This window comes from Manis javanica, chromosome 2 (assembly GCF_040802235.1).
Source record: "Manis javanica isolate MJ-LG chromosome 2, MJ_LKY, whole genome shotgun sequence".
Classification (NCBI taxonomy): domain Eukaryota; kingdom Metazoa; phylum Chordata; class Mammalia; order Pholidota; family Manidae; genus Manis; species Manis javanica.
In genome coordinates, this window is record NC_133157.1 from 224,509,680 (window position 1) to 224,532,729 (window position 23,050).

The 23,050-nt window shown below is 55.9% G+C and overlaps 1 protein-coding gene across 13 annotated transcripts in view; it reads left to right on the plus strand.

Annotated features, from left to right (window-relative positions):
* AGO2 (argonaute RISC catalytic component 2) overlaps window positions 1-23,050 on the plus strand; it is a 113,353-nt gene that overhangs the window by 76,989 nt on the left and 13,314 nt on the right. For 10 of the 13 annotated variants that reach the window (XM_073230293.1, XM_073230294.1, XM_073230288.1 and 7 more), the window contains 12 exons: window positions 467-601; window positions 1,401-1,488; window positions 2,778-2,925; window positions 3,670-3,789; window positions 4,100-4,222; window positions 6,711-6,844; window positions 8,314-8,498; window positions 10,635-10,794; window positions 14,314-14,404; window positions 16,839-17,045; window positions 18,795-18,929; window positions 22,361-22,462. In XM_073230293.1, the coding sequence (XP_073086394.1) occupies window positions 467-601; window positions 1,401-1,488; window positions 2,778-2,925; window positions 3,670-3,789; window positions 4,100-4,222; window positions 6,711-6,844; window positions 8,314-8,498; window positions 10,635-10,794; window positions 14,314-14,404; window positions 16,839-17,045; window positions 18,795-18,929; window positions 22,361-22,462 (1,628 nt within the window). The remainder of the gene's footprint in view (window positions 1-466; window positions 602-1,400; window positions 1,489-2,777; window positions 2,926-3,669; window positions 3,790-4,099; window positions 4,223-6,710; window positions 6,845-8,313; window positions 8,499-10,634; window positions 10,795-14,313; window positions 14,405-16,838; window positions 17,046-18,794; window positions 18,930-22,360; window positions 22,463-23,050) is intronic. The other 3 variants (XM_073230290.1, XM_073230289.1, XM_073230301.1) reach the window with 2 other exon arrangements.

A 23,050-nucleotide genomic window follows, 5' to 3' on the forward strand; every position in this document is an offset into this window, starting at 1 on the left:
TGGCTTGTCTCGCTCAGCTTCACGGGTGGCTCGCTCTTCCTAGGAGACTCCCAGCTGCTTCTCAGTGGTGGCCCACCCGAGGGAACGGAGACTTCCGAGAAGATAGAAAATCTAAGGCTTATGGTTATCACGATGTGTTGGGTTTGTTATTTTAAGCCTAGTTTTATTCATGGAGGGTGACTTTATCTTGAGACCCCAGCAGCCTCTTACATCGCCCTTCCGACCAGAGGGAGGGTCAGGCAGCCTGTGACCGGGTGCAGGCCCCACCTCTGGCTCGGTCCCGCCCCTGAGGCTTGGCGGTGACTCCGCAGTTACTGAGAATAGGGGCCCTGTGCCCTCCTGCCTGGCCTGCAGCAGGCACCTGGGGGCTGTCAGGGGGCAGACGGGGGGGGGGCACCATTTGCCGGACCCCACTTCATGCTCTTCTGTCTCACCCTCTCTCTCTCTCTCTCCCCCCCACCTACAGTCTCAGCAACAGCGTTTTATAAGGCACAGCCAGTAATTGAATTTGTTTGTGAAGTTTTGGATTTTAAAAGTATTGAAGAACAACAAAAACCTCTGACAGATTCCCAAAGGGTAAAGTTTACCAAAGAAATCAAAGGTAACTAACTGCCTGGTGTAGTGGGCCAAAGGCCGAGGGCCACAAGGCCGTGCCCAGCCTGCCCTCCCTGCGCACAGGAGCCCTGCTCCCATGCAGGTTCCTAAGGGGCATGGAGGTGGCGGGAGGAGGTAGCCATCAGATGGTTTAGCAGGAAGATGGATCACACCCGTTTCAGAGCAGAATCATCACACTCCAAATAAGTGTCTTTCTGTGCAGCAGGAGTAGGGTGGTGACCAGCAGTGTCCAAGTCAAGGATTCTGTGCCTGCGGAGCAGGGTGGTTATCGTCTGTAGCTCATGGCATTCATTTTAGAATGAACAGTGTACTTCTATGCCTTGCCATGTAACCCCACAGCCTGGCAAGGTCTGTGCTCACCAAGCTTGACTCCACTCGTACAAGCTCAGTCAGGGCTCAGTCCCTGGCTCAGTCCCTCTGCCTGTCTGCAGAGAGTGGATGCCAAAGCCATGCCCCTCTGCACCTGTCCCTTTCTGAGGGCTTCTACAGCTAAAAATAGTCCTGGATGGAGCCGGTGGCACGGCAACAGACATTGTGCCCACGGCCGGACCCACATGGTCTCCCTCATGCTGGAGAACAGTGTCCTGACTCTGTCTGGCCCTGTATTTTTGGGGTGGAGGGCATCCCTGTGGGTGAGGTGGGCCCGGCCCGAGTCTCACCATCTCCAGGCAAGACTAAGAACGCCCTGGCCCTGGGGCGTGGCTCTCCTGAAACAGCTGGCAGTGGCCTGTGCTGTGGGCCGGGTGGGTCCTTCATGCTGAAGCTCCGCCGCTCTGTGTCGCCAGGTCTAAAGGTGGAGATCACGCACTGCGGGCAGATGAAGAGAAAGTACCGCGTCTGCAACGTGACCCGGCGGCCCGCCAGCCACCAGACGTAAGCAGCCTTCTCTCAAACCCACACAGCTCCGACGTCACCGCCACTCCACTTCCCGCAGTCAGGAGTAGTGGCACTTCTGGAAAGGACTAGTTCATTCTAGTTTTCATATTCCAAAACTATCCCTTAGGCTCAGTAGATTCCAGACTTAACTGGAAAGAAAATAAATGCAATCCTTCCTCTGTGAGGTGGGCACCCGTTCGGTGGTTCCCTGTCAGTTTTCCTTCTTGTATTTCACAGACAAGACAGGGTCTTTTTTGTTTGCAGTCCTCTCAGAGCTGAGTGGGTGCTGGGGAGAAGTGGGGGGTAGACGCTGCCCAGATTCACAGGCGCAGCCTGACCTGACTCCCAGTGGGGCATCTCCCAGTGCCATAGGCTCTGCCAGTGCTTCAGCAGGGTGGCAGCTGGATGCGCGGAGTGACTAGCTCGCCACAAGGCTGGGCATGGCCTTAGGTCATGTGTGTTCACTTGGGGGGAGAAGTGATGGTCTGGGTTCCTGCGCCCCATCTTGACATCTCCTGGACCCAGGGAGTCCTGTTTGTTTAATCCATGGTCGCTCTGTGGGCAGGGCCGGCTCTTTTACTGGCCACGGGGGATACCCTATCAGGCAGGAGGCTGATAAGCTATGCCTGGTCTCTGTGGCCTCCTGCCTGGATGAGTCTGCGGGGATTTCCCAGCCACCTGGGGAGAGTCAAGGAATTGGCAGGTGTTCCCTGGCCAGGGGGCACTGTCCTTCGCCCTGGCCAGGCCGAGAGATCCAGTGCCTGTGCAGGATCACCGGTGCACTCGCCCATCTCTGCATGCAGGGCTTTCTTGCCTCAACCTTCCTGCTTGTGGCCAGTGATGCCCAAGTGGCCCTTTCTTTACCCTGTCCCAGAAGGTTTAGGTCCTGTGGGGCTGGCACTTGGGGCGGCCAAGTAAATGACTCTGAGAGTCAGTGTAGTCGTGCTTGGCTGGATTTGCCTTCATTTACCCTGAATCCCTCATGTGCACCTGTAGGTGTGTGTAGTTTGTGATTATTGCATATTATGTACATGGAGGTAGTTGTTTCCCAACTCCAGGAATAAAATGCAACTTTAGGGACTCAGGAATATTCCAGACAACCCAGAGGGCATTATTTGGTTCGGACCCCTGGAAAGTGCCCCACCATGCACCCCCTTTGACACCTTATTCAGCCCTAAGGAAGAAAACCGTGGAAGCCCTAGTGAGCTGGCAAGGGCAGGACTTGGCTGCCTGTCCTTAGGGGCCCTGCAAAGTCCCTGCCCTGAGCCACTTCTTTGCCTCTTTAGGTTCCCACTGCAGCAAGAGAGCGGGCAGACGGTGGAGTGCACAGTGGCCCAGTACTTCAAGGACAGGCACAAGCTGGTTCTGCGCTACCCCCACCTCCCATGTTTACAAGTTGGACAGGAGCAGAAACACACCTACCTTCCCCTGGAGGCAAGTGACTGCGCTCTGCAGGGCCCGTGGGCCTAGACCAGTGGCAGAGGCCCAGGTCCAGAGTTCACCGTCCCTGCCACGGGGGGGGGCCTCAGGCAGGTGGACAGACTCACCCCTCCGCTTCCCCATCAGTAAAACGTGTGCAGTGACACCTGTAGGATCGGTGTGAAGACCAGGACAGCACGTCCCTGGCACAGAGAGGAGAATGCTCAGGAAGGAGACTGTTTCTTCCTTTGTTTCTTGTCTAAAACGTATTTCTTATTTGGAAAATACTTGCCTGGGAAAAGAGCGAATGCTGGCATTGAGGCACGAACGAGTTGCAGCTCTTTTCTGTCATTAAGTGAGCACTTACTCAGCTATTCACATATCTAGGCCTCCATTTGCTTTTTCCTGAGCTGTGGTCCAGAAGGGAGACTCCCTTTCCCCCTGCCGAGTCTGAGGACAGAGACCTCAGAGCCCAGCATCCGGGGCACAGCTCGCCTGTGCTGGCCATGCTCTCGGAGGCTGCGTCTTGTTACCAGTGTGGGCCCTGGGCCGCTCGGTCACACTGAATCAGCCGGGGCCGCTGAGCGGCGCCTCCGGTGAGCTCTCCCTGGTGGGTTTCAGGACCGGTCACCACCGATACCTGCGTGGTGCTTCTCAGTTTATGGATAAGGAGCGCGTGTCGTGGCAGCTGCGGGGCGCCAGCCTCAGAGCCTTGCCCCCCCGCAGAGTGCTGACGCTGTCTGCGCATCCCCTTCATAGGTCTGTAACATAGTGGCAGGACAGAGATGCATAAAGAAGTTAACCGACAATCAGACCTCAACCATGATCCGAGCAACTGCCAGGTCCGCACCCGATCGGCAGGAAGAGATCAGCAAGCTGGTGAGCGCTCGTCCCCGGGGCGGCCCGGGGGGCCAGGACGGGCTGCACAGGGCAAGGGGGCTGCACACGCAGCTTCTGGTCAGCAAGCTGGTGAGCGCTCGTCCCTGGGGCAGCCCCGGGGGGCCAGGACGGGCTGGCTGCACGGGGCAAGGGGGCTGCACACACAGCTTCTGGTCAGCAAGCTGGTGAGCGCTCGTCCCCGGGGCGGCCCTGGGGGGCCAGGACCGGCTGCATGGGGCAAGGGGGCTGCACACACAGCTTCTGGGAAGGAGGGGCCGCCTCTCACTGCCTTTCTTTTTCCCTTTCCAAGATGCGAAGTGCAAGTTTCAATACAGATCCGTATGTTCGTGAATTTGGAATCATGGTCAAAGACGAGATGACAGATGTGACTGGGCGGGTCCTGCAGCCACCCTCCATCCTCTACGGGGGCAGGGTAGGTGCAGGGCCAGGCGCGCAGCGTGTGTGGGCATGTGGTTGGCGGTGGTGCAGCCGCGTGGGGCCCGTCAGCATGGCTCCGTCCCCCGGAGGTGTAGGCCACAGGCAAGGCGAAGGGCGCTACTCCAGTCTGAGCCTGCAAAAGTTGTAGGGCTTTGAGGGACTGAGTTTCCTCAGCCTTTTTTGAAGGTTTCAGTATTACCCTTTATCTCTTCAAAAGATCGTTTTTAGTATCCCATCAAAATTTCAAAATTGCCTCTTTGTGTAATGGGTGCCCAGGAGCTCACACCCTCTCCGGCTATGACCTTTGCCTGGAGTATTTGGCAGCAGGCAAGCAGGCAGGCTCTGGGCTGTGTGTGTCTGCCCGTTTAACCTCCAGCTCCTACTGCAGGGTGATGCAGCGGGCCCTGCGGAGCTCTGGACAAGGGTCTCTGTTGCTCCCTCTGGGGCTGCCCTCCAGACGGCAGAGCGTCACTGGGGCCCTTGCTCACTAGTGACACCGCTGGACGTGTCCGCCCAACTTCACGCCTTACGCGTGACGGAGTGTTGCTCTGGCTGCCAGGCCTGCAGCACAGTTTGTAGGGTTTTGCCCTTTCTAACTGTAACACGTAAGCTCTATTTCTAAAATGTTTCTCAGTGCAAAAGGGACGAAGAATTATGGGAAAGAGTCTTTTTTCCCCAGCTCTGAGTTGCTCTTTCCGGAAGCAGTTGGTGTCATCTTTTTTCTTTGTGAAGTCAGCCAGGGATTTTTCACAGATTTTTTCACCCCTTCTTAGGAAAATAATAGTATATTAAATGCCCTTCTGAGCCGTGCTTGTTCTGACTTAGCGTTCTCTCTCAGGGCCCAAGGAGGTTCTGGGGGTGTGTGGCGGGTGGCTCGTTCTGTTCACTGCATAGTATTCCCGTGTACAGCGTCCCTGTCCTGCCAGTGGGTGTTGGGTTGCGTCCCATTGTCTGCAGGAGGACTTCTGAGTGAGGCCTCTTGGCTGTGTCTCAGCCCTTTTATGCACCTGCTACAACCAGACACCTGTAATCCTCTGTGCAACCCCATAAGGAAGAGCGTGATTCCCCTTCTGCGAGTGAGCCAAGGGACACCCTGCCTGGTGAAGATTTATGTGCCCTTGCCTGGTAAAACCAAGATCGCAAATCCAGTGTCATGTCTCTGTCCCCAGACACATCTGTTTCATCGACTTTCTACCCCTTAGTAAACAGAGCAGTCGTCTAAAAAACAAATAGCTCTTGTTATCTGACCTGGCAAAATGTTAGATTTGTAGAGATTAAAAATGTGTGACGCTTTTAAATGAATAAATTTTCCAGATTTCTGAAGCATTTTGATGGGCATGAACACTTCACAGACCCTGCCCCACCCATTGTCCACTGTTGGAGCCAAACATTAAATGCCCTCAGGGGACCTTTGGCAGTGTCTGGAGACTGGGATCCGGCGGGCAAACACTGCTAGCATCCTGTGGTCACTGGGTCAAAACGCCAGTGGTGCTGAGGCTGAGAAACACATGCAGGAAAAAGAGCCCATCCCTATCAAAACTGTGTGTTTGTGTGTGTGTGTGTGCGCACGCGTGTGTGCGTGTTTGTGCGCGCGCACACATGCGTGCAACTTAGTCTGGAACACCAGGCTGGTGATGGTGGCCATCTCTTAAAAAAAAAAAGCTGGTAGGAACAGGGTAGTAGTTATAAAAATATAGGAAACAAAAGCATTCATTTGTGTAATACTTGATTTTTAAAATAGGCTTATATTGGGAAGAAAAAAATGTTTCTGCCATAAACAATTCTGCAGAGTAAATGACAGCAACTCAAGTGCAGCCCTGTCCGTGAGAGGTGACCCCAGCCTGGGATTCACAGCCCTGCCCTGCTCCACACGGCTCTTCCTGGCCACCCCTTGTCCCCAGGCTCACTTGAAGACGATTCAGAGATTCCTTAGGTGATGGTGTCAATGGCAACATTAGGTCAATCAGTGTATGACGGCTGCTTCCCTTCCCTCCCTGAACAGTGTGGGCAGTGGTGCAGGGCATGGAGGGGACAATAGGCCAGCCCAGCCACCTTGCCACTCCCTGGCTGCCTCCTTGGTAATGGAGGGGGCAAAATAATGACGGCATTTTGTAGAACAGGACCCCTCCCTGTAGCCTGGCAGGCACTTCCGTCCCTGTGGGCTGCCTGAGAGGCTGGTGCGGGGCCCTGGCTCCTCCCTGCGCTCCTCGACCCCTGTCCTCCCGCCTGTCCTCTCTTCACACCTCCCTCCCTCTGCCCGCCCGGCCGGCCGTCTGCCCGTTCTCTACCCACCCATCTGTCCTGCAGACAGCTGACCCCCTGCGGTGCTGGGCAGCCCAGAGATGGGAGGTGCACACAGGCTCAGTTCTGAGCCTCAGGAGCCGCCATCTAGTCGGGGGCCAGCGGCAGTAGGGGGATGACGACATCCAAGCACAGAGGACCATGTTCGCCACTTTTTCTGACTCTAAACTTGCTGTTCACAGAATAAAGCGATCGCCACCCCTGTCCAGGGCGTCTGGGACATGAGGAACAAGCAGTTCCACACGGGCATCGAGATCAAGGTGTGGGCCATCGCATGCTTCGCCCCCCAGCGCCAGTGCACCGAAGTCCACCTCAAGTAAGGCCGCTCAAGGGACAGGAGCTCCGGTCCCCTGTGGGCAGTGACAGAGTGGCTGCAGGGAAAGCCTGTGCCCTGGGCTGGGGGGGCCGGGTAGCAGGCTTTCCCTGCTCGTGACGGCTTACGTGGGCCAGGACTCTGTGTGCTGCGTTTCTTAGGCCCATTTCTGAGTGAGTTTGGAGACGTAGCACAGATCATATGAGAAACAAAACACTAAATGATCAAGTTTAAATATTAGAAGTGAAAGAAAATAGCATTCAGTGAGCTGGCATTTTTTTAAAGGACGCTTTGGTCGTGTATCCTGTCCCAGCCCAGCCCACCGAGGCGTGAGGCCCTGCGACAGCAGCTCCGTGAGCAGCTGGTGCTGTCGCTCATGTCCTGGGTCGGGCGGCCTCCCCTTGGCCCGCGGCCTCCCGCCTGTCCCATCTCAAACCCAGCTGGGAAAGGAAAGCTTGAGCTCCCGCCTCGGGTGGGGGCTGGAGGACCGCTGCGAAGCCCAGGAAGTACAGCAGATGAGCATTCTTGGCAGAGGACGGCGCTGGGAAGCTGCGTGCTCAGGAAGTTCTCGGGCGCTGACGGCGAGCGGCTGCCTTTGCTCCGCACCACCAGCACGGCGAGCTGGCATTCACTTGGCCGCAGGCACAGAGGGGGCTTGGGAAACAAAGTTGACTGGAGTGTGAGCACAAGCGGCCTCTACCCTGTGTTTTCTGTCCTTGTCCCCCTCATTTCCTTTTAGCCTGGGGCTCAGTGGTCCTGAGACACATCTCGTGCAGGTAGAATTGCAGATACACATGTGTTTCTTTAAAAACTGTCTTGTTGGGCCCGAGTGTCCTAACCTTTATTGTAGAAGGCAACGTGATTATTATTCCTAAACTTAAAACAGGCTGTTGACCTGTGTCAGCGCCTCTCCCGTGACTTCAGGAGGCTCGTGGTAGCAGCCGGTGTCACTCTGGCTGTTGTTTTCTCCCGTGATTATGTATCCAAGTCCAGGCTGTGTACCCATGAGAAAAGCAGGGAAACACATCAAGGGGATTGCCAGCTCCCAGCTTCCCTCGGTGCCGTGACGCTCGGCGTTCTTGGAGCAGGTGTGCGGGCTGGGTCTGCGCCAGAACCCGGGGGCTGCCTGGCCTGCCGAGTGGGGGCAGCCACTCCCTGCACTGCTTATTCCTGCCTGCTGGGATGTCACCGCTGCGGTAGCAGTGTGGATACGATTCGAAGCCTTCCATTTTTTCATGACAAAATAGCTGTAAGGGCCTTTCCTTCAACCTACGTGCTTGCTTAGCACGTGTGACCTTCTTCACAAGCTAACATGTTGACATGGCTCTGTCCAGGACGGCAGCTTACATTCTGAACTCATTGAAAATGGGTCTGGTTGTGTTCACACTGAGCCCTCTACTTAGGGCCTCCGGTTGGTCTGAACTCTTGGACAGCATTCAGGCATGTCTGGGTTCATGGACCTTCTCCTTCAGGTCCTTCACGGAGCAGCTCAGAAAGATCTCGAGAGATGCTGGGATGCCGATCCAGGGCCAGCCGTGCTTCTGTAAATATGCGCAGGGGGCGGACAGCGTGGAGCCCATGTTCAGGCACCTGAAGAACACGTACGCCGGTCTTCAGCTCGTGGTGGTCATCCTGCCTGGCAAAACCCCGGTGTATGGTAGGCCTTTGGTGGTCTTGCTGGCCTTTGGAAGCTGTTGTGAGCTCTGTGGGTGTTCGTGCAGCCTGAGCCTTTTGAGTTTGTTCCTGGCCCAGTTGTGAATTAAGCAAGGCCGGGTGGTTTCTGACCGCTGCCCAGCCATTGCTCGGCCACTCTCTTTAGCCTTGTCTTGAGACCACAGCTCTGGAAGCCGGCACATGTGCTGCCACTTGTCTGCTGCCCGACACAAATGTTGGCTGGGTGGAGGACCATCCATTCGAGGCACACAGATCCATTGAGGGGCGTCACCAGCTCCTGTGTCTGCTCCTGTGCCTTCTCAGTGCCTGCCTCAGGATTCTCTGAAAGTTCATCAAAGTCCTTTATGCCAGAAGGGCAGTTGCACGTTCCTTCAGCTAACATGTGATGGCACCCAGGCCCTGGAGACACAAAGATTAGGTCCAGATATGCATTCAGGGTGACGGGAGGTGTGTGGACAGGTGATGTTGTTGTAGTGGGGGAGGTGTGTAGGCAGGTGATTGTAGTGAGGGGAGGTGTGTGGACATGTGATTATAATGCAGGGGGAGGTGTGCAGACAGGTGATTACAGTGAGTGGGGAGGTGTGTGGAGAGGTGATTGTTGTGAGTGGGAGGTGTGTGGAGAGGTGATTGTAGTGAGTGGGAGGTGTGTGGAGAGGTGATTGTAGTGGGGGAAGTGTGTGGAGAGGTGATTGTAGTGAGTGGGAGGTGTGTGGACAGGTGATTGTAGTGAGTGGGAGGTGTGTGGAGAGGTAATTGTAGTGGGGGAAGTGTGTGGAGAGGTGATTGTAGTGAGTGGGAGGTGTGTGGACAGGTGATTGTAGTGGGGGGAGTGTGTGGACAGGTGATTGTAGTGTTTGGGATGTGTGTGGATGGCTGATCGTAGTGGGGGAGGTGTGTGGACAGGTGATTGTAGTGAGTGGGAGGTGTGTGGACAGGTGATCGTAGTGGGGGAGGTGTGTGGAGAGGTGATTGTAGTGAGTGGGAGGTGTGTGGACGGGTGATCGTAGTGGGGGAGGTGTGTGGAGAGGTGATTGTAGTGAGTGGGAGGTGTGTGGAGAGGTGATCGTAGTGGGGGAGGTGTGTGGAGAGGTGATTGTAGTGAGTGGGAGGTGTGTGGAGAGGTGATTGCAGTGGGGGAGGTGTGTGGGCAGGTGACTGTAGTCTGGGGGGAGGTGTGTAGTAGACAGGTAGTTACACTGCGGGGGAAGGTGTGTAGGCAGGTGATCACAGTGAGGGGGGAGTCGTGTAGGCAGGTGACTTTAGTCCGGGGGATGCTGTCCGAGGCCTGTTGAAGGCACTGCAGGAACCCAGAGGCCTCCGGGGGAGGGGGGTTTGGCAGGAGGACCTGGGGTGTCAGCTGCTGCGGGGCAAAGGCACAAGAGTGTGTGGTGGTGTCAGCAGGCCTCCTGTGTAGGCGGCGACCGAGTACAGATCTGCAAAAGCCACAGTTCTCCTCTTGAAGTTAAACATGCAAAAAAAGACAGAGAAAGCCCCCAGCATTTTATCCTGGTAGTTTTGTCCCGGGGTCACCCTGTTGGCACGGGCCTGGCCAGGGAGCAGTTGACCAGTTGCTTCAGGAAAGAATCCAGAGTGGAGAAGGTATGGGCTAGGCAGCCCTGTGATGTCAGATTTGCATTTGCTGAGGATTTTGAGGTTACCAGTGTTCTTATTTTTAACTTCTCAAGCATTTGCTTGCAACTCCGAGCACTGTGATAGAAGGTGGCATTCCTAGTAAGGAATGCCAGACGCTCAGCTCCAGCCTGGCTCCGCCCGTTAGCGCCCTGCTACCCTGGAAAAGGCCCTGAGATGGTCTTCTTTCCAGAATGAGGAGTGAGCCGGCTTGCCTGCCGCCCTCAGGAAGGAGACACCTACAGGTCCTGCAGGCACAGGCCATGCTGGGGCCAGAATCCGAACCGGGGGCCTCTGGCTTCCCTCCACCTGCCAGTCACCCTCTCCCGAGGCTGGGCTGCAGGTGGGCTGGGTAGAAAGCCTAAGGTGGCTGCTGTGGCTGCGCACTTGCGTGTGCCCCTGCGATTCCTGCTGGTGGGCAGGCTGCTGGGCCAGCTGAGGGAGGGGTGCCAGCCTGGGCTGCCGTGTGCATGTCCTCTGTGCTCCACAGCCGAGGTGAAGCGCGTGGGAGACACGGTGCTGGGGATGGCCACACAGTGCGTGCAGATGAAGAACGTTCAGAGGACCACACCGCAGACCCTGTCCAACCTCTGCTTGAAGATCAATGTCAAACTGGGAGGTGTGAACAACATCCTGCTGCCCCAGGGGAGGTGAGGCCAGCCCTTCTGCCAGGTGTGCGGCAAGCTTTTGATTGCCAGGGGGATGGGTCTGGTGTGCAGACAGACAGTGTCCATCCACCTGTGCCAGGCACCGTCCTGGACACAGCAGATAAAAGGCGAGCCAAACAGCAGGGAGGTCACCCCAAACAGCAGGAGCAGGGGCCAGAGGCGCCGCAGGCCAGAGCGCGCCCTGCCCTTCCCAGGCTGCCGGTGCCGGGAGCGGGGCCCCTGAGACCACAGAGCTCCACGCGGAAAGGCGCTGTTGATGGGTCCCAGGGCGGGGCCCGCGTCCTGGCCAGGGGCTGCAGGCTGGGGGGAAGGTGGGGAGGGTCTGCAGCACCCTCCGGGGCCTCCTGAGCCTGGCCTGCAGCCCTGGGTGCTGGAGGACAGGACCAAGGTTGGCTGTTGCCCCCCCCCCCCCGCCCCCGCCCCGAGGGGCAGCTAGCCTTAGGAGGCAGGAAGAGGTCTCTCCGGTGATGGGCACTGTTGAGGAAATTTTATCGTTGAAGAAACCCTGTGACTCTTAGCATTTGAATGGCAAACACTGGTGAAAACAGATTCCTGAACACATTAACTGTGGAGTGGGGCAAACTGCCCCTGTGCAGAGATGTCACACAGCCCTTGCCTCTTTGGTTTATCTGGAAAATAGGCGTTAATAAGCACCAGCTGTGTGCAGAGGCCTCCAGCCCCCCTGGGGTTGCCTGACACTCGCACACCTGCAGAGCTTCTGATGAGCGGGTCCCGACGAGGGCCCAGGAATTCACATTCCTCACAAGTTGCTGAGGGGTGCGGCTGCTGTTCCAGGGACCGCACTTGGAGAACTGGAGAGTGGCGTCGCAGTGACGTGGGAAGGACCTGCGTTGAGAGTCTGTAGTGTCGGACTTGCATCCTGGCCCCACAGTGAGGGGGTCACTGGACTCGTGCGGCTCACGGGCGCAAGCGAGGGCCGATCAGGGGCAGGGGGCGCGCTGGAAGCGCTGTTCACTCCGTCGACAGGTCCTGTGTGTGGTGAGCGCTCACGTGTGCCAGGAGTTCGGACCATAGCAGTGAGCACAGGGCCCAAAGTCCTAGCCTTCCAGAAAGTGGGAAGCCAGAAAGGAGGGTCCTCTCAATACTTCGATGTGACTTCACAGGTGAGCAGCAGGGGTGCAGCGGAAGGGACAGGAGCTCAGGAGGGTGAGGAGCTGGACCTTACATGGGGAGGGTCTCCCAGAGAAGGTGGTTCTGAGCAGGCGGCCAGTGCAAGGACATGACCATGTGGGTGCCGTGCAGAGCATTCTAGAGGGCACAGGCCTGGGGTGCTCCAGGGCAGGACTGAGGGCAGAGGCTGCTGGCAGGGCCTGGGGCCCCTCCTGCACAGGGTATAGCCTTCGGAGGGTCACAGGGAAGATGTGGTCTTCCTGACCTGCTCTGAAAGTCCACTCCATCTCTGGACGGAGTGGGGACCGGGAGGCTCTTGCATTACGGCGGGATGAGTGGGAGGCGCCCTGAGACAGGGATGTTTTGAAGGGGAACGTGGAGCTTGCCGACCAGTTGGGTCTGGGCTGTGAAAGATGACGGCTCTTGGTCTGGGCCCCTGGAGAGAGAAGACGGCATTCGAAGGGAGGTGGTGGTGGGCGAAGAGGAGATGGGAGTCTGGGGTCAGGGGTCCGTGTTTAGGGCTCCCCACTGGAGGAGGGGTATGTAAAGCCACAGGTCAGGACGATCCCTCGGGGCAGGGAGTAGGCAGAAAGGATGTCCAAGCTTTCACCCCGGGGGAGTCCAGGGTTGGGAGGTCACAGAGGCGAGGAGCCCGGCCTGAGAAGTTGGGGGAGAGGCAGGTGGGTCCTGGCCCCCCAGGGGCCCTGTGTCTTGTGTCATGTGCTGCTGACAGGCCAGGTATGAGGAGGTCTGAGGCCCCACCGTCCATCTAGCCGGCGGCGGGCAGGTGGCCGGGGACATTACAGAGAGGAGTCTCGTTGCCATGGCAGCGTGCAGCTGGGTTGGGAGGAGCCCAGGCATGATGGGGACTCAGTGAGGAGGTTCCAGGGAGCTGGGGCAGTGAGGGGGCGGCGTCTGCAGGCAGGTGTGCTTTTGCTTGCTTATGGTGGGGGCCACAGCTGCACAGTGGCTGCTCCTGGGAGTGCTGGACACTCTCAGGGAGGGCAGCACAGGTGGGGGCCACAGGGTCGGGGCTTCAGGGCGGGGCCCCGTGCTTCTGCCCTGGCTGCTGCTTTCTGGGGCCTGGGAGGTCGGCGCTTGAGGTGTGCAGCAGGTGGCTGGTAAGACGCAGCCCCGGGGCCCCTGAGGCCGGTCAGGAAGGGGAGGCAGGGCTAGTCCGCAGGTCTGTGGGCAGTGCCTTCTGCAGGCCCGCCCCGTACGGAGGCAGTGCAGGTGCTGGTGGTGCTCGTGGTGATGGTGACCAGGGAGTACCCCAGGGCTGTGCCTCCTCCAGCCAGCAGCTTCAGGGACCCCCAGGTGTGGTTGGAACCATGCCGGAGACTGACGGGGAAACTCATCCACATTTTGTGGGAACTGTCATGTGGTTTACATGCTGGAAACACATTCCTTTCCTTCCCTAGGGCCTGGTGGTGGCAGCTGGGGGTACGGGCACTGGGAGAGGCGGCCCTCTGGTGGGAGGCCCTCTGAGGTCACCCTCCCGTGGAGTCCACCTCCTGGGGGGCTGGCGGCTCCTGACCAGGAAGAACAAGACCCCCTAGAGTAATAGCACCGGCACCTGCCAGTGTGTGTGACAGGCCAGGCCTTTTGAAAGCACTTGCTGTGTGTAAGCTCGTGCTGTTCTCACAGCAGCCGTGGGAGGCCAGTGCCATTACTGTCTCCACTTCTCAGCAGAGAAAAGTGAGGCTCAGAGAGAGTAAGCCCCAGGGTGGGCAGCTGGCTGCTGCTGGGACCTGCAGGCCGGCTAAGAGCCTGTGCCCCCGGCCATGATGCTGTGCGTGCCGCCTGCTCAGGAAGGCACTGCAGGGTCCAGGCAGCAATGAGAGGCTCGTGGGAAAGCTTAGAGAGGTGCTTCTCAGCCGGGGTGGCTCTGCCACCCAGGGTTGTGTGGCAAGTCGACACACTTTGGGCAGCTGCTGGAGGCTGGTGGGTAGAGAGCAGGGGTGCTGCCGAGCACTGTGGAGCGTATGGGCTGTGTCCTCCCCAGTGAAGGATGGTCAGCCTGAGCGTGCGCTGTGCAGAGGGTGGCACGTGGAGCATGGCTGCAGGCCAAGGTGGGGCTCTGCGTCTGCGTGACTGCTGGAGATCACGCACAGAGGGGCCCTCACTCCTGCACCCAGCCTCGCCCGCCTGGCCGCTCCCGTTCAGTCCACACACTCCAGTTCCCACACGGGGTCACCTGAGGCAGGTCTTAGACCTGGTATCGTTTTGTTTGTAAGGTTTTCTGTGTGTGTCATTAACAGATAAAGAATATTCAAAAATGTACATACAGAACCCTTCCAAACGGTTGTGGTACCCGAGGCCCAGGTGGCATCCGCAGGCCTTGCTTCTAACACCTCGCTCCCTCCGCAGGCCTCCTGTGTTCCAGCAGCCGGTGATCTTCCTGGGGGCGGACGTCACCCACCCCCCTGCCGGGGACGGGAAGAAGCCTTCCATCGCTGCAGTGAGTGCCAGCACCCCTACTGGGCCCTCTGTTGGTAACATCCTGCCCTCTCTGGGGCCCACACCCTCTTGAGCTGCCGGGGGGAGGGGACATGGTCCCTTTGCAGCCATGTCATTGCGGTGTACTAAACTGCATGTTGGCGAAGTCCAGGTTTGATGGTAACTAGGTATCGGGGGCACTAGGATGGATAAGTGGGTCCGAGGAGCAGTAAGAGCAGGTGAGTTAGCACCTTTAGAACCCAGCAGACCAGACCAGACCTGTCAGCAGGAAAGGCCTTCTCGCCCTTCAGGGCCTCGCCTGCAGCTCAGGTGACAGCTGAAGGCTTTGCGGCCCACCGGTAGGATGCTGCGGCAGGTTCTGTGTGGGCGTGCTACATTTCTGGTCTTAAACATTTTCTATTTTTTGTTATGAAGTGCTAAACGTAAAAAAGGACACAGTCCAGAGTTAATTGCTGCCCTTCCCTGGACTGCACCTGTGAGTCCTATCTGGGTGAGCAGTGGGGGCCTTTGCTGCACGGGCCCTCGCTACTCTGAGCACCTCTGCTTCACCGGCTGGCTGTGCCCCCCTTGAAGGCTGAGCCTCGCCTCGCACTGCGGCGGGCTGTACTCAGGAGGCCAGTGTAATTTTTGGCCTTGTGCTCAGGGGAATCCCATGAGCATGTGCTTGGCATAGTGTGGACTTTAAATGGGGCTGCAGAGCAAAGTGTGTTACCTCAAGGTCGCCTTTGGCAGGAGACTCCGCTGCTCTGCAGCCAAGTGGAGGGAGGGATTGTCAGCCTTGACACTGTTCGTCCCTCGTGTCCCCAGCAGGGGCTGTTGGGGTCCTGTCTGCCCTCGTCTCTTCCCTCTTCTGTCTGAAACTGCAGAGGATAGCTTGTCTGTCCTGCCTCCTCACTCCCTCCAACCAATCAGACAATAATGTTGGCATTTTCTGAGCACCTGTCCCCTGCCAGAGTCTAGACCAGGTGTGTAACTGCATCGTCTCTAACCTTATGAGGTCAGTATTAGTTTCCCCATTTTACGCAGGAGGCAGTCCAGAAAAGCTGAGCTCAGATGCTCAGGAGGGGCAGCAGAAAACACAGCGCAAGGCTGCCTGAGGGTCAGGGCTGAGCTCCAAGCCGGTGTTTTTCCCGGGCCATTGAGGGTGATGGGGACTCACCACCCCCATCAGGTTCCGCATGTGGGGGCTTTAAGCTCTGAGTCCCCTCGATCATAACGGCACCTCGTAGAGTGGCCACAGACACATACTCACCCCTAAAGTGTCACAGATGACAGTCTGGGGGCGCAGGCCGGGCAGCCCAGTGCTTCTCTGCAAGGTGCCCCAGATCCCCAGAGGCAACTGTCCCCTGGCAGGGAGGCCGGAGCACCCCAGCAGGTACAAGTGGGTCCCAACAGAGGATGCGTGTCTGAGTTATTTTGGGGCCACACTGTATCTAGCCAGTACCACGTAGTGTAATTCCTCCCACTCAGCCCAGCAATCAGTTATCCCCACTTGTACACACAGGCCCACCTCGTCTTACTGGGCCTCATTGTGTTGGCTGTGCAGAGACTGTGGTTTGACAAATTGAAGATTTGTGGCAACCCTGCATCCAGCAACTTTGTCACCTGTTTTCTCCAACAGCATTTGCTCACTTCTGTTTTGCAGCATTTGTAATGTTTTCATTATTTCTGTTTGTTAAGGTGGACTGTGATCTGTGGTTAAGACTTGCTGAAAGAGTAAATGATGGTCACCTCTTTTTTAGTATAAACATAACTTTTATACTCACTGGGAAGCCAAAAATTCATTTGACTCGTGTTATTGCAATGTTTGTTTTCTCGCAGTGGTCTGGAACAGACTGTGTCACCCAAGTATGCTTGTACAGCAGTTTTTCCTTGGCTAAATGTCTCTCAGCCCTGTCTTTGTTTGATTAGTGTAGAGCAGACCAGCAGAACAGCCCGGTGTGACTGCTCTTGCCGTCTCGCTGCCTCGTTCTTGGCACCCCCTAATTGGCACCTTTAGACAGCTACCGATGTGTCAGCTCGGACAGTCCTAGCAGTCAGAATCGTGGGATTCGGTGCATTGATAGGCAGATGGCTTCTTCGGGAAAGCAGTGTGCTTTGGAAACACTAGGGAATCTGCTACGTGAGGCTGTCTGTGGGCTGATGTAATCCAGCCACGTCAGATCACACACAGAGTAAAGGTTCAGAGTAATTGGCTGTTTCTTAGTAGATATTTTGTGTGAGCTTTTCTTCTCGGAACATATGTATGAACGCTGTTGCCACATCCTGAAAAGCGTAAAGGTAGTGTGTTCACACATGTCCAGCCATTGTCACTTTGTCAGGAAGTGGAGTGCAGGGTAGGGACCTTCCGCCCACCACCAGTCCTTTGTCCGTGTGCACCCCAGCACAGGGTGCATTCAGGACGCTGGGTGAGTGCTCGTTGCGTGCCCCAACAGGTCGTGGGCAGCATGGACGCCCACCCCAATCGCTACTGCGCCACCGTGCGGGTCCAGCAACACCGGCAGGAGATCATTCAGGACCTGGCCACCATGGTCCGCGAGCTCCTCATCCAGTTCTACAAGTCCACGCGCTTCAAGCCCACCCGCATCATCTTCTACCGTGACGGCGTCTCGGAGGGGCAGTTCCAGCAGGTCGGCCACCCTGTGGGTTTCTCTTTGCTCTGCAGTTTCACCTGTTGGCTGGGCAGGCTGGCCTCGCCGTTCTCTAATGAAAGGAATGTGGTTTAGGTTCTGCCCCGAGGTTTATGTGCTCACAGTGCAGGGATTGTCAGGATCCTGAGTCAGGCCCACAGTGCGGAGGCAGGCGGGTGCAGTGGGGAGTCGGGGGGGCCCACTTGGGGCCTGGAGGGTGGTGGGGAGGCCCACCTTGAGCCTTTGCCCTGTGGGCTGCATGGGCCAGGGACGCCGTTTAGTCTGGAGGTTGCCTGTGTCTGCAGTGTGAAGAGCAGGCTGGAGGGTGGTGATGGCAGAGGTGCAGAGCCAGGAGGGGTGGGGTGGCCCCCTCTCAAAGGGAGTTGTGGGGGGAGTGGTGGCATCCTGGTGACGTGTGGGACTCGGGTGCAGGCGGCAGCTGCCAGGCAGGGGTGCCCCGGTGGCTGGGCGCTGTGGAGGTGGTGCCAGTGAGGGGAGGCTGTGTGCCATGCCCTGTCCGAAGGATGGCCTGGGTCCGCAGTTACTCCACCCTTGCTGGAACTTGGAGACAGAGGTCCTGAGCGTGTGTCCACGTGCTCCTGGCTTACTCCACCTCTGTTCCCACCACGTCTCCAGCTTGTGCTTCACGGGGAGCTCACGGCGGGGAAGGCGGAGGGAAGATGTGGACCTGTGTGTGAGCTCCATGGGTGCGGTCCGTGCGTTTCCAAGGCCCTGGCTGCCTTGATAACTCAGGCCGCACAGCACACAGGGAAATGGGACTGCCTTCCTGGTCCAGAGGAGAGTGGTGGCCTGCCGCCCTGAGGCCCACAGTTAGGGGCCAGCTGGCAGCTCTCAGCCGGGGCCTCTCAGGGGGCCTGGGCTGGTGGCTCCCATGCCAGCCCCTGAGGATCCGGGGCCCAGGGTGGCCAGCTGCCCTCAGCGCACCTGTCCTATGTCGCCTCCCGGGGTCCTGTGGTGGGAGCTGGTCTCCCCTCTCCGAGCTGCTGCCTTCTCTGCTCCGGGGGCCCTGTGGACATATACCCCATGTCTCACACAATCACCACAGCTGGGGTTGCTCAACCCTGAACCCAAGACATGTTCTTGACTCATCAGAACATGCATTTGTCAGGGCAACGCCAGGACTAGGTGCGTGGCCCTGCGCCGGCCTCCGCCTCCGGCCGCAGGTCCCCGCCTGGCGCCCTGGCCCCCAGGGCCCGTGTGCTCGGTGCTCCGCACATCGGCCGCTTCGGTCCTCACAGCGAGCCTGCAAGGTGGGTGGCACTATTTTAAAAGTGAGGAAACTGGGGTCAGGCTGCGTGGCTTTCCCAAAGCCACAGAGCCAAGGCTGGACCCAGGTCTGGCTCCCATGCTGGGGTTTGCTTGCCAGCCCCCCTCTTTCCTCACCAGCACAGCGAGCACGCTGCCGATGGACTGGTGCGTGTGCTTCTCTCGTGGCGCCTTGCTCTCCTGTGTGTGCTAGGGGCCATTTGTCAAGTGCTTAGAAGGTTCCAGTTACTCGGCTAAGTTTTATGTATAGTGTAAACCATTTAACCACGAAACCTGGGTATCATTTATTGAATTACATAAGTGAAGAAATAGGCTGAGAAAGGCACAGTCACACAGCTGATCAGTCACCAGCTAGTGGGACCAGAGGCTTAACTACACGTTTGTCGAGCATTATGTATTATTAAGGGATTTATTTTAAGTAGCAAGAGGCCTTAAAACCTCACCACCTTTGATGTGTTCATTCTTTCCCCTCAGGTTCTGCACCATGAGTTGCTGGCCATCCGCGAGGCATGTATCAAGCTAGAAAAAGACTACCAGCCAGGGATCACCTTCATAGTGGTTCAGAAGAGGCACCACACGCGGCTCTTCTGCACCGACAAGAATGAGCGGGTGAGTGTCCTCGGCCCAAAGAGTGGCCCCCGCCCTGAGCCCCGTCGTGGGGCCCTGGGCGGATGGCATCGCTGTCCCTGGTCCTTGGGGGTCCAGGCCTCAGAGGCGCTTTGTGGGAACCAAGCCTTAGGCTTTGGAGAAGGGCTGTCAGTTTGCCGAGCAGTTTGGACCTGTAAATCCCACAGCCTGCTGCGTGTCCAGGCAGGAGATGTTATTTATTAAAAAATTGATGAAGAAATAACCAAAGGCTCTGAAAAAGAACCAGTTAGCAACCTTGGCAATGGGCGGTATAATTGTAAAGAATATGGCAAAATGGAGTTAACTGGGGACCCTCAGGGGAGGTTGGAATGCTGGAAGGTGGTTCTGGGCAGCTCCCTCAGGGGTCTGGGGAGGAGTTAGGACCCTCTGACATCTCCTGGGTGTTTGAGAATAAGGAAAAGAGCATGAGTGGAAAGCAGGACCTGTAGATAAAGCTGCGGAGATTCCCCACAGCTCAAGAAAGAGAGATCCTCGGGTTACAGGTGTTTTCCATGTTCCCATAAGAATAAATAAAAATAAACCCACACGTAGACACATTGTCCTAAAACTGGACAGCGTCTATGTCACTGCCTAAGGAAAGAGACATTCCCAAAGGGGAGAAATACTAGGCTGGCAGCCAGCAGCCCAAAACGGCCCTAGCAGGGCTGACGGTGGAGGTCGACATCCACACAGCACAGAAGGAAAACTAGCACGGCCGCCTGCAGCCACCATGGTGGTGCCACGACACAGGAAATGCTTATTGTCTAAGTGGGAGACAAAATATAAATTGAGTGTCAATAGTGACAAAAGGGATACTTTGTCACAGTTACAAGAGATGATCCATTGGGAAGTTTTAACAGCTGCGAGTTTGGGTGTACTTAACACTGTGACCTAAAAATGTGTAAAGGAAAGAAAAAGTAAAGCAAAAACTGATAGACTTCCAAAGAGAAATTGACAGATCCACTCACTATCCAGGAGGTGTATTTTCACACACTTACTATCAGAAACTGAAATAGTCACAAAGAAGTAAAGACTGAAAATTGGAGCAGTGAAATGAACAAGCAGTTCTACTAGTCACACAGAGTCCTGCCCGGGACTGTCGACATCACATGGAAGGCTTACGGAGGCTGGCTTCATACCAGGTCACAAAAGAGGTCTCAGGAGATTTCCAAAGCTCAGTATTATAACAACCGTATTTTTTGATCAATATACAACTAACTTTTAAATCAGCAGTGGAAAAAAAAGATTAAGAAAGCTTGAAACTTTAAATTTACTTCAAAACAGCACATGCATTAAACTTGTAAAGAGAATAAAAGTCATAAGGTCACCAGAACCGAGGAGAAACAAGAAAGCCTCATGTCTGACCTTAGGCAGTGCAGCTAAAGCGGTCTAAGGTGTAGATTCAGCTGCATTTGTTATAAAACAAGAAAGAGAGCCATCAAATAAGCCTGAAGACACAGGAAGCATGAACACAGAGAAGCAGCCCCGGGGCCCAGGGAGAGCCGAGGGGCCGGCGCGCTCGACCTCCCCCGCTCCCTGGCCTGCAGACCCCCTCTGCCGGGAGTCACGAGGGCTCAGTCAGCTTATTCCCACATTCCCTCCCCTCCCACAATGGAAAATAATGAGGTAGAAAACGAAGAAGCCGCAGAGCGGATCGAAACAAAGCGGATTCTTTAAAGACAAGAACAGGGAGGGAAAGAAGACACTCGTGACGATATCAGGAGCGAAAATGCAACTGCAGAAGGGATGGACGTTACTTTTGTCATTATGGGATATTAACGACTTTATGCGGATACACTGGTGACACAAAACTGGGGAGAAACAGACACACTCATTTGTAGAATTTCATAAATCACCAAAATCGGCTCAGGAGGAAAATCCAGTCACCATTCCAAAAGGCATGAGACCCAGAGAGTTTCACAGGCAGGCTTTACCATATCTTCAAGAATAGATCATCTTATTAAATGGCAGAGACTAAGAAAAAGGGGAAACTACTTAGCTTCTTTTATGAAGTTTGTCCAGAGATTTTTGTAGGCAAGTTTTATTAAGCTTTCAAAGAATAAACTTAGACAAAGGTGTTTCAAAGAACGGGGAGTATAGTATCAGGTGTTGGCAAGGGTGTGGGTGCTGTGCCAGGACCTAGTGCCAGACAGCCTGGTCCCATGCCAGCCCTGGGCCACATGACCACAAGCTGCCAGCCTCCCTGACTCCCTGTACCACCTTCCTAAGCATATTGAGCTAATACACAAAGTCCTTGGCACCCAGTAAACGCATTGATATGAAGAGGACTCTCACTTTCAATGGGTGCAGAAACTGATAACCGACTTGGAACATGGCTTGGCAGCTCTAGAGATCTATTCTGGAGAAACCCATACGCCTCTGTACCAGGAGACATGTATCAGAATTTTTACTGCAGCACTGTGTTCTAACAGCGAAAATTTGCCCTAACTACCTGCTGACAGGAACAAATGTTGTGATGTATTAATAAGCTATACCAAGTGAATCTATCTTAAGATTGTAATATTCAGTAAAAATAGTGAGTATGTGTGCTGCATATAAACCATTGTTTAAGATCTGCAGAATAGCACAGTATAAATGCTAATAGAGGCTTTGATATGTGTGGGAAAGTATGTGTAGGAATAATAAAATCTAAATTTGAGACTGCAGAATGGAAGGGATACAAAGGGAGGCACTGTTTTTGAGTATTTTACCTCATTTTAAATGAGGGTGTGGAAAAATGCATCTGAAGGAGCACAGGGGTACATATATTTGAAATGTTGCAGAACTAAAAAAACTCTGACTTTGTGACTGATGGGGAGCAGGGTTCTAGGAAGGGGGCTGCTGTTCCAGTGGCAGTGGCTGGGTGTTCAGTGGCCTTGGGGTCCTAGAGGGTAAACACAGACTTAGGTTTGGTATGACTAGCATTACATCCCGCACACCGCAGCTTCCTGCTGGTCTCTGACAGGGCGGCCTGCCCCTTGGCTCATGGTAATCAAGCCGTCAGCAAAGTGCTTTTCTAGCTCTCGGCCTGAACATCTCGTGCGCTTGAATGATGGCCTGTCCAGTGCCTGTCGCCCATCGTCTTAGATTCGTGTGTTGGTGACAGTTTCTGTCTTGACCTCAACAACAACAAAGAGCCCTCCAGGGTCACACGTGAATTCTTCAGTGAAGGGAAGGCCCTCGGGGGCCTTGATGAGACATGTGAAAACCAACCTGGTCCAAATAGAACCGGAACTCACCTAAGTTCAGCAGTTAGCATTTCTTACATTTTACTGTAATACTATAGTGCTGAGTAATGTATTAGCTGATTTAAAAACTTGAGAGTCAGCCAGAAGCTGGCATGGGTGGGTCTTGCTCTATGGCTGCTTTGCTGTGCCACGTGCGTGTCTAATGGCTTCCTGTTGTTGCTGAAGGTTGGGAAAAGTGGAAACATTCCAGCAGGCACCACCGTGGACACGAAAATCACCCACCCAACTGAGTTTGACTTCTACCTGTGTAGTCACGCTGGCATCCAGGTGAGGATGAAGGGCTCCCTTGGGCAGAGCCCCAGCGTCTCTGAATTGTCAGGTACACGGTCAGCAGACACCTGGAGAGCCGGGAACTCACGCCAAGCCCCTGGGACATGTGGGGCTCCAGCTCATCCCAAGGGGAGCTGGGCACTCGGCCAGTGACCAGATGAGGCCCGGGACATCAGGTGTGGGGGATGGAGGGCCACTGGGGTGCTGGTGGGGGCTCGCACTTCAGATGAGGTGGGCCCGGGCAGAAGGAGGAGCGAGTGCAGAGGCCAGCGTGCTGGTAGGCATAGGGGTGTCCTGTGTGGCTGACTCTAGCAAGCTAGGTGACATCTGAGCTGACGGGGCACCCAGGCTGCTGGGGGAGGCGGGGCAGGGGCTGTCTTGGTGTGGCCTGCGCCACTGGTGGGTCGGCCTTGCTCCTCTCCATTGTCAGAGCTGATCCGCCAGGATCTGCAAAGCCCAGCCCACTGGGCCAGGAGGAACTGAGTTCTGGGGGCCGTCCCTGCTTCAGAGAGCTTCGTCATAGACGGGCTTTTGGTTTTTCCACAGTGCAGGTGAGGATGTAAATATCCCTCCCCAAAAGACATG